We start from the raw sequence: 15,717 nt of genomic DNA, 5'->3' as shown, positions 1-15,717 counted from the left end.
CTAACACTGGATGATTAGTGCCAGAATTGAACTATAGTATGCCAGCTGGTGTAGGAGTATCTCTCCTGAATCATCTAAAGGCTCCTTGCTTCAGGTTGTAAAAAACCTGAGGCTCCCAGCAAAGATTAGATTTAAAATACAGATTTTGGAAAAGCCTCCTTAGACAAAGGCCCCATGAGATAGCAGCAATTCTTCCTGCATTTTCTTATTAAAGGAGCATTATTTTAAAAGTGATGGCCACATTAGACATGGTACATTTCGTCCTGTGTTAAGATGTCCTGAATACATAGATATTGTAGAATGAGTTTGTGGGAGTGGTGGCAAGTTTCATTTAAAGATCTTGCCTCTTCTAAACCCTGACTGCTATAAAAAAATGCACTCCCCTGAGGGAATATTCTATGGAAACAAAACAAATATCTGTGAGAAACACTGAAGGTAGCAGAGCCCTCAAAACTAAGATGTTGACACAGGAACATATTTTACCATATTCATGTGAATTTTTAAAAGTCTGTTTTGACTTAGTGATTTGATAATGCAGCCTGGCTTTACCAATTAATTTTAAGTTAGCTCTTTCACATATATTGAATGAGTCAAACCTATAGTTCCAAGGTTTTGATAAGATAAAAGCCTTTTAGCAACTAGTATCATATTATTTAGCAGATAGTATCACATTGTATTTATATTTAGCAAAATATATTTATTATATGTAATGTATAAATTTATCTTTATATCTAGCAAAATATAATTGCTACATATATAAATATACAAATATATTTATGTTTAGCAAATAGTATCATATTATGAGTTAAAAGATAAGGTGCCTTGAAGTGAAAGAGTTACAGTGCAATTATTAATAATTGGATATGTTTTTAAAAGCCTTTTTGATATATTTTCCAGAAATTGAGAAAGTAAAAAACTCAAAGGAGCACCTGAATTAGGTATGTGATGATTAATCATAAAAATAATTTTTGGTAATAAGATAAAATACTCTGTGATAAGACTTTGGTACATATTTTGAAAAAAAGATCAAAGATTTGAGTGACACTGCTATTATAAAATGCTTCCCATATTCATCTATTTATTTCAACAGATTTCTCAACATTTATGTCTATAAAAACTAAAACTGCAAATAGAACTGATGCTGAATCCTGCCTTATCAAGCAATAAGTAAGAGTCCAGTACTAACATGTAAACTACTGACAAAAATATAGTACCATTTATCTCATTAAAGGATACATTTCCAATAAAATATGTCAAAGGAGGTTGTATCAGACTAACCCCTTTATGGATAAAAATGCTAAACTTCAGGGAAAATACAAAAACAATTATTTGAAGATACTGGAAAGCAACCAAAAGCAGGCAGGCAGTAATTGAAAGGATGGCTGTTCTTCAAAGAATTGAAATACAACAAGTATGATTTATGCTCATACATCTTTTCATGGTGGGGGGAGGATTACTCAGTCTGTACTGTGAACAGCACCTGGAAGTCAATCAGAAAGCCACAGTCATAATGACTTAAGGTTAGAGTCTGGGGCTACCAGAACATTAGAAATGGAGGCGAAAATCCTGAAAAGGAAGGACTAACAGAGGGAGAGAACTCCAAAATCTACACATACACCCTACCCAAATCCTTGGTTGACTCCTGAACTCAGTGCATGAGGGAGACTCCAAGGAGCCCAGGAAAAAACAACATCAAGATTGCTGAAAGAAATGATCAAAAATTTCAGGTGGAATTTGACTCTGGATTACTTTGCTATATACTAGAATATATCAACACTCATCAGAGGAAGAAAACTGAATCTAGAGGTTCCATAATATATCATCCACAAAATCTAATATACAATTTAAAAAATAACAAATATGTAAAAAAAGGGGAAAATTTGACCCATAGCCAAGAAAAAAAGTAATCAATAGAAATTGACTCTAAGATAACTCGGATGTAAGAATTAGCAAAGATTTTCAAACACTTTACATATACCCAAGGATTTAAAAATATATATAGTCATAATAAATTAACAGATGGAAAATGTTAAGATACAAAAGAGTCAAATGGAAATTCTAGAACTGAAAAGTACAACATTTGAAAATACACCCATTGGGTGGGTTTAACAGTCAATTAGAAATGGCTGAAGGGTTGATAAATTTAAAAACAGATTAAGAGAAATTATATAATCTGTAAAAGAGAGAAAAACTTACTGAAAAAAATTAATAGAGCCCTATTGATCTTTATGACATTATCAAATAGTCTAACATATATATAATGAGAATCCCAGAATGTGACAGGAAAAAGTTTAAAAAATAATGGCTAAAATTTTTCCAAATTTGTTGGAACATGTACATCTACAGATCCAAGAAACCCAAGAAAAACTTAAGCAGGATATATATATAGAGAGAGAGAGAGAGAAAGAGAGAGAGAGAAAGAGGGAGAAATTTATAGCAAGAGCATCATGGTGAAATTATTGAAAAAGCAAGGATAAAGAAAAAATCGTAAAAGCATCTAGAAAAAAATGACATACTGCAACCTGGGTGGGTGGGTGGAGGGACATAATTCAGAAATAATGAAGGGTAGAGGACAATGAAATTACATTTTTAGACTTGAAGTTGGAGGGGGAGCAGAGGGACAACATAATCCAGAATTCTTTATCTAGAGAAAGTGTATTTTTAAAATGATGGTGAAATAAAGATAATTTCAGATAATTGAAAACTTAAAATTTATTACCAGCTGATGTCTATTATAAGAAATGCTTTTAAAAAAATTCTTCAGAGGGAATTTATACTAGTTGGAAACTTGGGTCCTCAGAAAGGAATGAAGAGCACTTAGAAAAAAAAAAAGAGCATTGGAAATGGCAAATATGTAGGGAAATATAAAACAGTATACGTTGTTTTCTTGGGCGCCTGGGTGGCTCAGTGGGTTAAGCCGCTGCCTTCAGCTCAGGTCATGATCTCAGGGTCCTGGGATCGAGTCCCATATCGGGCTCTCTGCTCAGCGGAGAGCCTGCTTCCCTTCCTCTCTCTCTGCCTGCCTCTCTTGTGATTTCTCTCTGTCAAATAAATAAATAAAATCTTTAAAAAAAAAATAATAAAAAATAATAAAAAAAACAGTATACATTGTTTTCTTAATTTCTTTATAAGACATGTAATTGTTCAAGACAAAAATTATTCACTATATTTAAACATATATGGATCTAATATATATGACAATAATAACATTAAGGATGGGAGATAAATAGAACAACACTTTCTCAAGGTTCTCACATTTTACATCAGGTAGTACAATATAAACTGTATGCACACTGAGATAATTTAAGGATGTATACAGTAAGTAATAGAATAAGAACTCAAAATTAATGTAAAGAGGTTTAGCAGAAGGCCAAAAGAGGACTTAAGATGAAGTATGAAGAAATAATGGTCAACCCAAAAGAAAGCAAGAAGGGACATACAAAGAACAAAAAAAGGATTAAACATATAGAATACGATTGCAAATGACAGTAAATCTAAATCCAACCACAATATTACATTAAAAATAAGTAGACTAAAAACTCCAAATGAAATCCAGAAATTATCTGACTAAGTGTAAATAATAAAATCAAGATTTTGGGGGGCACCTGGGTGGCTCAGTGGGTTAAAGCCTCTGCCTTCAGCTCAGGTCATGATCCCAGAGTCCTGGGATCCAGCCCCGCATCGGGCTCTCTGCTCCACAGGGAGCCTGCTTCCTCCCGTCTGCCTCTCTGCCTACCTGTGATCTCTGTCTGTTAAATAAATAAATAAAATCTTTAAGAAAATTAAAAAATAAAAATAAAATCGAGATTTTATTACCAACTATAAGCTATCACAGGAGATGCATATTTACAAACATGCACACATAAAGATACAAATTGATTGAAAAGGGTGGGAAAAGATTTATCAGGCAAGCAGTAAGCCCAAGAAAAATGGAGTAGCTATATTACTATCAGACAATATGGACTTCAAGGCATGAGTATTACAAGAGATAAGGAGGGACAGTTCATTATAAAAGGAAGGAAGGAGGGAAAAAAGAAAGGAAGGTAGGTAGGAAAGGAGGAAAGAAAGGAAAGGATCAAATAAAATCATCAGGTAGAAATAAAAACCCAACTGAAGACATAAAAATCCTGTGTGTGGACCTAATAACAAAACTTCAAAAATATATAAAGCAAAACTTCAACAAACTAAAAGAAGAAATCTACTAAAAACTAAAAGACAAATCTACAATCATAGAATGTAACCTTTCATCTCAGCGAGTGATGGAACAACTAAATATAAAAATCCATAAGGATAGGAGCACCTGGTGGCTCAATCAGTCAAGCATCTGACTCTTGATTTTGGCTCGGGTTATGATCTCAGAGTCCAGGGATTGAGCCCCATGTAGGGCTTGTGCTCCCCCTGAAGTCTGCCTGTCCCTCTCCCTCTGCTCCTCCCCCTGCTCTCCTCTTTCTCTCAAATAAATAAATCTTTTTTAAAAATCCATAAAGGTATAACTGATGGGAATGACACTACCAATACTGAACTGATATTTATAGAAACAATTGTCAGTTACAGAATCACTCACCTGCAGAATACACATTCTTTTTAAAGAGCACATAGACTGTTTACTAAGGCAGGTAACATGGTAGGATATGCAATGTCTCAATAAATTTTGAAAAGTTTGAAATCTAGGTTTATCTTCTCTGGCCACAACAGAATTAAATTAGAAATAAATACTTATTTTTAGAAAAGCACCTAAATATTTGGAAATTACACACACACTTCAAAGAAGTGAGTCTAAGAAGGAAACATAAGGGAAATAAAAAAAAATTTTGAAATGATGAAAATGAAAATACAAAATAACAAAAATTGTGAATGCAGATAAAGCAGGGCATAGAGGGAAAGGCATAGCTTTAAATACTTCTATTTTTTAAAAATGGAAAGGTCTGGAATCAAAAATACACTTCTACTCTGAGCAGCTGGCAAAACAAGAGGAATCAAATTCAAATTAAGTAGCAAGAAGGAAATAATAAAGCTCAAAAATCAATGAACTAGAAAACAAAAAATCAGTGGAACCAAAGACGGCCTTTTGAAAAGATTTTTTAAAATGATAAACTTCTCGGTAGGCAGCCGGAGCAGCTGGAGGGGACCATGGCCAACAGTGAATGCACTTTCATTGCCATCAAGCCTGATGGGGTCCAGCGCAGCCTCGTGGGAGAAATCATCAAGGGTTTTGAGCAAAAGGGATTCCGCCTCATTGCTATGAAATTAATTCAGGCTTCTGAAAACCTTCTCAAGGAGCACTACATCGACCTGAAGGACTGTCCCTTCTTTGCCCGCTTGGTCAAGTACGTGCAGTCAGGACCCGTGGTTGCCATAGTCTGGGAGGGCCTGAATGTGGTGAAGAGAGGCCGAGTGGTGCTTGGGGAGACCAACCCTCCAGACTCCAAGCCTGGGACCATTCTGCATCCAAGCTGGCAGGAACATTATCCACGACAACCACTCACTCCGTGGAGAGTGCGGAGAAGGAGATTGGCTTATGGTTCCAGCCTGAAGAGCTGGTATATTACAAGAGCTGTGCTCAGAGCTGGATCTACGAGTGCCAGGAGAGCAGACCCTCATGCTTTGTTCATTCCGTTCCCTCTCCCTCCCCTGAGCAGGGGGCCAGGCTCTCATAAATTCACTTAATTTTGAGAACTTCCTTCTAACCTGCAGGGGATCTCCTGGAGCTGGGTGTGTTCACTGTACAGTATTATGTGCTGCCGTCAGATCAAAATATTTTATCCCCTCCCCCCAAAAAAACTTCTAGCTAAATTAGTGTGTGGGGGGGGGCAAATTACAAATAACCAAAGTCCAGAATGTCTGAACACAAGACAAGGTCCCTGCTCTCATGGGCTTGTAGTAGGGGTAACAAATGTTAGTCACAGAAACAAATGTGTAGGTATGGATTGTAGTAAATTCTACGAAAGAATTCTGCAGTGGAGGATAGACTGACCTTGGTTGGATGGGGGAGCCTCGGCGGAAGTAAATCAACGCCAACGCCAGCGCTCCTCAAGCACACCCACCCCACCTCGCGTCTTCCCGCTCCCCCAGGCGCAGGTGACGGCTCCGCCCCACGCCCCGCCCGCTACGCCCCCCGCCCTTCCGCGCAGGCGCAGGGTTGACGCGAGGTGGGGCGCGGCTGGCGACTGCGCGGGGACAACCGCCTGGCGGGCGCGGAGTCTGTGAAGTGTCCTGGACCCGCCACAGCGGCTGCAGTTCTCCGAGATGCCGAGGCTAGAGCCGGGCAGCGCGCCACTCTGAGCCGGTCTCAACACGGAAGGCACAGAGGGAGGCCATGGCGGAGTCCTCCGAGTCCGGGCGGCTGGCGTCGGAGGACGGCGGCGGGAGCTTGGAAGCGGAGGACGAAGAGGAGCGGGAGCCGCTGCTGCCGCGGATCGCCTGGGCCCAGCCACCTAAGGGCGCCCCCGGGATCGCCGTCAGGCTCGTGGAGGCTGCCGGCCAGGAGGGCGCGGCCTCTCCTCGCGAGGCTGGAGACAAGGAACTGCTGCTCGGGTCTTGGGACGCGCCCAGCCGGCCCTCCCGGAGCGTGAGTGTCCGCCGGAGCTCGCCCACCCACCCCACCCGGAAACGCCCCCGAGGTGCAGGTGCGACCCGGCCCTTACACCACCCCGAAGCACCCCCTCCCCCGGTCCCCTGCCGTGAGCGCGTCGCCGCCCAGTCCCTGCAGGGTCCCAGCTCTGTCCCACACTAGAACTTGCCTGGGAGGAAAGGCAGTCATGCAGGCAACCCTCCCATCCGGAGCACGGACCAGGGGGCCCGGCCGCAGTCGGAGCTTGGACCCCTTGCCTTTCTCTCTGCTCCCCGGTTTCCTCGCAAGCATTCCCAGGGGGCATAGGCCACTTCACCTAAGGCCTATGGTTGTCACTCTGATCCTTGGGGCCTCCCGCAAGAGTAAGCCTAAACTTTTGAAATGAATCACTGAGAAAAACTTAGCACGGTAAAATGACGTAAGTTGTTTGCTCAAGTTTGGACTTGAGGTTTGGATTAAGAACCCTGAACTGTCAGGAAGGTTCCCCGAGTTGTGAATTTGCAAGCAGATGGATGACAGCAGAGAGATGCACAGCAAGAAAATCTAGATGCCGTCCGGACACATTTCAAAACTTTTTCTGGTCAATGTTATTGTGACGTTAGCCAGAGGGGGCAGAGGCAGTTGAATTTCTCTAGCTGTGATTTCTCTTGCAAAGTTCTTTCTTGAGCCATTTCTGTTCTTATACTTCAAGGGGGAGGAGGGCAGTTTTTCACTATTAAATGGACCGGTAGCCTCAGAAAAGAGGGTAACTGGTACGATGTTGAAGACTAGTAAAAAGTGTAGGCATGCTCTTGCAAGCTTTTTGGCAAGTTGAGTCGAATTAGGCTACTTTGATAGTAAAATAGGGTACACTTGTATGAATCATAGCTGAGGATGAGATGGGCTCGTTTGTAAAATTATGGTTACATCTATTTGGTGGTGGTTGAGATGGTTTAAGTGAGATGATGTGTGTACTGTGCCTGTAGTAGAAGTCCATATGTGATGGCTTAAAGAAAAACCACAGAAAATGCAGCTTTAATTAATACTGCTTGCTTATCCCTGAGTTTTTAGATTTTACATGTCCTGCTACCACTACAATAATGCGGCTCCTACAATTTAAGAAATTTGGGATAGAAAAGGTTATTCAAGTTGTAGTTGAGCTTACATTCAAGCATCCTCTCAGGTAAATTGGAGAGGCCCAAGAGAACCAAACTTTCCCCTTCAGGTCTTTCATGAATAAAGCTTTAGCTAATTGCTCTGACATGCCAGGTCTGCTGTCATTACGTTAGCTAATAGGTGCATTGACTGTACAACACTGAACAGAACAAACATGATGATCACAAATGGACCCACATTCACCTAGCTACATAATTTGTTTCTGTATTACCTAAAATCCCTTCTGTAAAGCAACTAAAATCTGTGTTGCTTGTTTGCTTTTTTCCCTACCCTAACATTACCTGGGTAGCTAGATTTTAATAGAGCCTAAAACCTTGAGTGTGGTTATTCTGTGAAAGTGAGGCTTTGTTAAATTAAAAAAAAAAAAAAAAGTATTAAGTCTAGAAAAAGTAACAGTGGGATAGACTGTAGTACTCTGAATAAAGATGGGTAACTAAAGAGAATTCCTCCCTTTTTAAATGGTAATAATTTATATCACAGTTTACAGTTGGCTAAGATTTCTTTTTGTGTAGTTCATTAATTCTCACACAACAGCACAAGTTGTTATTCACTCTCATCCGTGTTGTGAGGATTGAAAATGAATAAAACTGTGATCACTAGTAAGTCATAGAACTTCAGCAGTAAGCCAAAGTCAAGTATACAGGAAGTGGTAAAGCCAGAACTGAGCCTAGTTCTTCTTTTTATGCCCTGCACTTTTTCCATTTTGCTGTAGATCCTGAGTATTATAAAATAATTGTTACAAGTGGTTATTAGTGGAAGTCTTATTTTTAATGGACTAAAAACTAGTTTTGAGTTGTAAAAAGTATTTTAAAAATTTCATACTAGTCTCCTAAAAAGTTTATGATTGAATAATATAACTAGATTTTTAAGTTATTTTTTAATGAGTCCATTAACTTCCTTTGCCCTTTACCACCCAACTTCCATGAAGCCACCTCTTTAGTTCTAAGCAATTCTTACCTTTAGGTTGATATTAACATGATTTGTCTTATGCTCAATGCATATGCATTTATGCTTAACTATTTTTTTAATGTAAATAGGAACTTTATGTACTTTAGCCAGTGGAAGAGTGTCCACTTGAGCAAAACACTGACAAAGTCTGGAACCAGCATAAACATAGTGTTGGGTCAGTGTCAAAGTAGAAAGATTAATGGCATTCCTTGTTGTAATTGTCATTTTAATCAGTGAGTTGGAGAGTAATAGAGATGATAATAGTTAATACCTAGGTAGCAGTATGTGTAGGGCATAGTTCTATGTGCTTCACTTCCATTAATTCATAACTAACCCCATGAAATGTCTACTATATGTTATTCTCATTTTAAGGAAGCACAGAGAGAAGAAGTGACTTCTCAAGGTCCCAGTTAATACAAACCAGGAGCACTTAACAGTTTTGTTAGAGAGTCTACAATTAGGGAATGGTGTTAGAACACAAAGAACTACCAAAGGAAGAGGAAGTGTATATTTATAAGCCTTTTAACGATTCATGGTGCCTTATAAATGTATGAACAAAATAGCATCATTTAAAGTAAGGAAGAAAGACGTGGGTGGGAAGTAAGGTGATGGAGGCTGGCATAAGAGTACACAAAATGCACATTGGACGCTTGGTGCAGGCAGCCCACAAATCTGATCTCTAAAGTTCCTGAGGAGCCAACTTGAGAGGAGCACAGTCAATGTGCCCATAAAGTTAAACCAGTTATTTGAGTCAAAACAGACCTGACAAAGGAAAATCTGTATCTTTTGGAGAAGAGACTACATGATGAATAGTATCTTTGTAATAAAAGTGATGAGTTTCGTAGGGGTATTTCTTAGAACATCCCTGAAGCCCATTGTAATAGCAGAATTTCTAATGGGTGATGCTGTAAGTATTGCTGGATCTGTGTTCTAGACGCTGATAATCTGGCTGAACTTAGAGGAATGTATTAGAAGAGTAGATGCCCTATGTGTCTTGACAGTCCAACATAACTGACCTTTTGAAAGGTACTGATTGAGAAGCCACTTCTCCCTCTCAAGAGATTAATCTTCAACCAGTAATAAGAAGACACCTATTCTTTGTTTTCCATTTATTGCTGAGATACATCATTCTCAAATGCTTGAGTGCCTGCTGGGTGCCCATGGGAACTGAGGCCTTGGGGAAACAGTGGTGACCAGATATCAGATGCGTGTTCGGTTTGGAGCCTTGTCCCCACATAGGTTTTTAGCCTAATGGTGGAAACAGTCAGTTAAAACAGTTCCAACAGCTGGTGTATTTGAATGGGGAAAACTGAGGGTTCCTTGAACTGTGTCCTGGATTTAGGGGCCAGGGAACACTTAGCAGAGGAAATAGTATCCAATTTGAGACCTGAAAAATGGCCCTGGAACTCGCAAGAGCAGGGTTCAGATCACCAAACCAGTAAGCTAACTACTTACCTTCTTAGAAACTATTCCGGTCATTGGGTAAGATAGAATCCCAACCCCTGAAGTGAGGAAGGGTTCATTTTGGTTTATTTATTAAAGTGAGACCTTGATAATTACCACATGTACTTACATAAAAGGTTTATAAAATGGATTCTCTTATTTCTGTTTTCAGTTTGGGTTGCTAAGAGGCCAGTGATAACCCTTAAGTGTGTTTAAGGGGATAGTTTGTTAATAAATAATTGTGAGATTTATCAAGGGCCTGTTAGGTACCAGGCACTGTTTTTAAGTGGTTAGAGTATACCAGAGAGCAAAACAACAATCTCTGCCCTGCTGGAACTTAGGTCATTTTGTCATAGTGCTACAAGTGAAGAGATGGAGTTCAAGGATCAGTAAGAATTAGCCGCGGGAAGGAAGCTTGGAATATGCATGGGGAATAGCATAGGCAAATGTTGAGAGGATGTGCTGGATATGTTTTGAAAAGTGAGGAGCTCAAATAGGACTGGAACTTGAATAGAAGATCACCACATCTTAGAGGAGACCAGAAGGGAGTACACAGAGGTAGAAGTGATATTTTCCTCAGAAAATTCTTTGATGCACCAACAAATCAAAACTTTATAGTTTATTCCTTCAGAAGGATAACAGTAATTTTACCTGAAAAAAATTTTTTCTTTTTTTTATTTTTAAAGATTTTATTTATTTGACAGAGGTCACAAGTAGACAGAGAAGCAGGCAGAGATAGGTGGGGGGAAGCAGGCTCCCTGCTGAGCAGAGAGCCGGATGCGGGGCTCGATCCCAGGACCCTGAGATCATGACCTGAACCGAAAGCAGAGACTTAACCCATTGAGCCACCCAGGCGCCCAAAAAAATTTCTTTTAATTAAAGAAAATGTGGCTAACCATGCTACTCTGCTATTAAAAATCAAAACAATGACTACAAACCTTCAAACCAAAGCTCCCATAGCATATAGAGCTTGAGGCAGCATAACTTTTGGAGGTATCCTCCAAGTTAAACTAATTGCCAGATGTACATTTCAGTAAGTAAAATGAAGAAAGCTTTATAATGTAATTGTGAGTTATGACTTAAAGAAAAATTATCTCTTAAAAAACAGTTTCTTTGGTTTTAGAACAGTTGATATGTGGTCATTTTTTCTGGCTGATCATTTAGATGGTAAGACCAGTTGTCTTTTAAGTGTCATTCTAACTAGTGATGGTAAATCCAGGCCATCTTCAAAGAATCCCCATTTTTGTGTGGGGAGATTATCTCATTTATCCAAAAGACGGGTGCTCAGTAAGGGACAAATTAAAGAGAAAGGGATTAAGAATATGCTGGCTGATTTTATAGGAATGGTTCTACTTGATCTGATTTTGTTTGAAACTGAATTCTTAACTGTTCAGAGCATGTGCATGGGCTCCATGAAAGCAACAAAGGTAGGTTCTATGATGAACTCATAAAGCTTAGCCCATAAAACAATTTGATAACATTTAATAGCAATATGTCCAAGTCTGCACATAGTTTCCACAAGAACTGCTCAGGTATGGCATGGGAGAGACCGAGAGTGGTCTAAGAGTTTAGCCAACTCATTATGTGTTAGTAGTATGACCAGATTTCTAAACAACTAATGTAGTACTAGAATGCTTCTCATTTTGGTATACTGCCAAACACTGACAGGCCTCTCTATTCTCTGCAATGAGTTGCTGGATTCTGGAGACAATATTTTAATGGGGCACATTGAACAACTGAGGCATGAAACAAGAGGACAACTCACATGCTGAAAAGCCTGAAAACACTTCCATCTGGAAGGAGATGGAGAATAGAGGAGACTTAGGAGAGCATGAAACGATCTTCAGCTATTTGAAGGGCTACCCCTGGGAAGAAAGGAGTAAGTGGACTTTTGTTTTGCTCCAGATAGCAGGTCTAGGACATTGGGAGAAACCACAGGAGACTTACTTTGAGAAAAAGGAGGAGTTTATATTTTTTTCCGTATAAAAGGAGCAAGTAAAAAGTAGTGATGTCTCCTTGAAAGTGTTGAAACAGTTGCCCAAAGACCCCCTTCAGTGATATATTAAAAGAGTTTATTGATTGGGGTGCCTGGGTGGCTCAGTGGGTTAAAGCCTCTGCCTTCGGCTTGGGTCGTGGTCCCAGGGTCCTGGGATCGAGCCCCGCATTGGGCTCTCTGCTCAGCAGGCAGCCTGCTTCCTCCTCTCTCTGCCCACTTATGATCTCTCTCTCTCTGTCAAATAAATAAAAATCTTAAAATAAAAATAAAAAGAGTATACTGGTGCTAGGAGCAGGGTTGAAATAAATAACTTTTCAAATTCTTTCTTATTAAGAGTCTTGGCCTCGAAGAAATACCATTTGACTAATGATAATTATTACTGGCATCTTCTAGCACATAAATAATTCTTCATTTATTCCATTAAATATTTATTAACTACTCAGTAAATGCTGATCCCTCATCCAGGTACCAAGGATATACAGTGATTAAAGAAAAAGTTCCTCCATTCTTAATTATTTTCGTGAGGTAAATGAGAATGATTATGAATTAGCATATCAATTGTATTGACATGACTAAAATACTTGGATTATTTATTCTTCTTTTAAGTAAGTTAAATATGCCCAATTGCCCTTTTTGTGGCATTTTTCTTAGCACATACTTAAAAATAAATAAATAACAGTTTTATTTCTGCCTAAGTTAAGGCAAATTTTAAGTTAAGGTAAATTTGTGTTTTGAATTTTCATAATGTTGAATGCATGTAATAGCATTTAAATACCTTCCAAAGTAAAGAATGAATAATTTTTGCCTTGTCTATCACTTTAAATGATAAATTGTTAATTCATTCTGCAAGTGTGTATTGAGTGCCTATTATGTTCCAGGAACTATACAAGTATAGTGAAAGAAATCCTTGTCGTCTTATAGCTCACAAAATAAATAAATAATTTGTTATGTATTATATATTATCCCAAGTCATAAGTGCTAAACAGGTAATTAAAGTGGAAGTTAGGGAGGATTGTATAGGGCCTTGGGGCCATTATAAGGATTGGACTTTTAGTGAGATGGGAAACCATTGGGCTGTTTTGTACAAGAGTGACATAATATGACATCTTTTTTTTAAAGGTTTTATTTATTTATTTGAGAGAGAGTGAGCACGAGCTGGGTGGGGGTGGGGGGTTAGGACATAGGGAGAGGGAGAAGCCGACTCCCCGTTGAGCAGGGGGCCCAACTGGGGCTTGATCTCAGGACCTCGAGATCATGACCTAAGGCAGAGGCAGGTGCTTAACCAACTGAGCCACCCAGGTGCCCCAGATCTGACATGATTTAAAAGAATTACTGCTAGAGTTTCTCTGTCGAGTATAGAGAAGGCATGGGTGAAAGACGGATCCAGGTTTAGAGTTGATAGTCACTTGGATCACATTGAGGGGATGGAGATGGTTGGATTCTGGGTGTTTATGTAAGATAGAGTCATGCAAAGTGCTGATGTTGACAGTAAGAGTTTTAAGATCATGGATGATTCCAAGGTTTTTGGTCTGAGCAGCTGAAAGATTTGGAGTTGCCAGCAACTGAAATAGGGAAACTTGGGAGGAAAGCAGTCAGGAAGGGTGACAAAGATAAGAATTGAGTTTGGGGGAATAATGTTTGAGCTGTCCATTAAACATCCAAGTAGAGATATTGAGTATAGTAGTTTGGCGTTCAGGGCAGAAGTCCAGGCTTGAAATATAAATTTGGGAGTTAATCAGTGCTGATGAAGAAGAGAAAAGGACCATGAACTAAATCTGAGGGATTGCAAAGTCAACCTGTCAGGGAGATAAAAATGAGCCAGCAAAGAGACAAAAAGAGGAGCCAATGAAGTGGGAAAACCTGGAGAAGGGGAATCCTGGAAGCCAAGTGAAGGAGGGGGGAGTGACCAACAGGGTCAAATGTTGGAGTTGGGCAAGGAAGATAAGTTTTGAGGTTAGATTTAGCAATATGGATGACTGCATACCCCAACAAAAGCTTTATGAATGGAGTGGTTGGGACAGAAGCCTGATTTAAATGGATTCAAGAGAAAATCGGGGAAGAAAAATTGGAGATGGTAAATATAAATAACTATAGAGACCTTCAAGAAATGCAGGAACATCTACTAGTAATGTGGGAGTTAGATTTAGGATAAGAAAAATTACAGCATGCTTTGTATGGTGATGGAAATGAGCCAATAAAGAGGGAAATATTGATGCAGGGAAGAAATGCTGAAGAAATGCTCTGGACTCATCAGGAAGAGATAGGGTCTGGTACACAAAGTGGATGAGCTGATCTTGGAGCTTAGACAGTTCATCTATAGTAATAGGTGGAAGGCAGAGGGTGTCAGAGCAGATGTGGTGCAGAGGGCTGATGATAGTTTTTTCTGATTGCATCTCTTAAGGCTCATCTGAGGGAGAGGAGGTGTTGAAAATTTGAGAAGAGAGGAGGGTTTGAGAGCTGTCCAGAACAGTGGGAGAGACTGTGTACCTGGAGATGTGTTAGTTCAGGATGCTAGAACAAAATACCATAGACTGAGTGGTTTAAACAACAGACGCTTATTTCTAACAGTTCTGGAGACTGGGAAGTCCAGGATGAGAGTGCTAACATGATAAGGGCTGTCTTCCTGGCTTGCAGAGAGCCACCTTCTCCCTGTGTCCTCATGTGACACAGGGAGAGAGAGAGCATGCCGTTGGCACTAATCCTGCCCTGGTGGCCCTACTCTCATGACCTCACCTAAGTATAATTACCTACCAAAGACTATCTCCCAATATAATTCCACTGGGAGTTAGGGCTTCAACATATTTTGAGAGGACAGTCAGTCCATAATGGGAATGTAGTATGCTTCCCAGGTATCATGAAGGGCCCACCTGAAGTTTCTGGTGATGAATTTAAATTCAAGTGAGCTATCAGGCATTGTGTTTGTGTTTGTTTGTCTAGTCGAGTTTAGCTATCTGGGCCTAGGCATACTCAGCAGACAGTTGAGTTTAACCAGGACTGGGATTTTTCCAGGTGACCGTGATGAGGGGAGGGAGGAAAGGAAGAGTGATTATGTGATGACTGACCATAATTTAAGATGGCCAAGAAGGGACATAAGGACACGAAGATTAGTGACAACATGGTAGATCAGTGCTTTGTATACCCTAGGGAGATGGAAGAATTTTGGGGATTTAGGGTACCAGAGGGAATGAACTAGGAAGAGATAAGTTACTTGAAATTGACAGGTATGGAGAGGTTGCAGGTATTAGTAATGACAGATCTGAGGTATGACTTTGTGGTTGGAAGTTGAGATAGGCTGTAGAACAGAATCACTAGAAGAGAGGAATTCAGAGTAATGAGGTATTAGTGTGATTATTTCAACAAGTAGGGATTTTGTATTTCATGTGTCATTACTTGAAGTTTAAAGAGAAGTGGGGTTAGGGGGAGAAAAGGAAGGATCCAAGAAACCCATATGATGCTTGAATTACATTTTTTTTCTGTACCTTAATGTCCTAATGCAATTAACCTAACCCAGTATTACAGGTCCCTGTCATGAGCATTCTCATAGCTGAACTTTTTTTGTTTTCACGGTCTATATTAACATTAGTTTTTTGTTTTTGTTTTTGTT

At 39.7% G+C, this 15,717-nt stretch overlaps 1 protein-coding gene, 1 long non-coding RNA gene and 1 pseudogene across 3 annotated transcripts in view; 2 read left to right on the top strand and 1 right to left on the bottom strand.

The window, feature by feature from the left end:
- Positions 1-1,703, bottom strand: part of LOC123930235 — a 40,452-nt gene extending 38,749 nt beyond the window's left edge. The window contains exon 1 of the long non-coding RNA XR_006816017.1: positions 1,624-1,703. This is a non-coding gene — a long non-coding RNA (uncharacterized LOC123930235). The remainder of the gene's footprint in view (positions 1-1,623) is intronic.
- Positions 1,704-5,007: 3,304 nt separating this feature from the next.
- LOC123936830 lies at positions 5,008-5,657 on the top strand (annotated as a pseudogene).
- Positions 5,658-6,151: 494 nt separating this feature from the next.
- Positions 6,152-15,717, top strand: part of PI4K2B (phosphatidylinositol 4-kinase type 2 beta) — a 31,042-nt gene continuing 21,476 nt past the window's right edge. Inside the window, exons 1-2 of one of the 2 annotated variants that reach the window (XM_045992313.1) lie at positions 6,492-6,626; positions 11,786-11,996. In XM_045992313.1, the coding sequence (XP_045848269.1) occupies positions 11,861-11,996 (136 nt within the window). In that variant the 5' untranslated portion in view covers positions 6,492-6,626; positions 11,786-11,860. Of the gene's footprint in view, positions 6,627-11,785; positions 11,997-15,717 lie in introns of both variants that reach the window. The other variant, XM_045992305.1, reaches the window with a different exon arrangement.

The sequence above is a fragment of the Meles meles genome, chromosome 2 (genome assembly GCF_922984935.1).
Source record: "Meles meles chromosome 2, mMelMel3.1 paternal haplotype, whole genome shotgun sequence".
NCBI lineage: Eukaryota > Metazoa > Chordata > Mammalia > Carnivora > Mustelidae > Meles > Meles meles.
The sequence above is the reverse complement of the archived record's forward strand: the minus strand, read 5'-3'. Positions and strand labels throughout refer to the sequence as shown.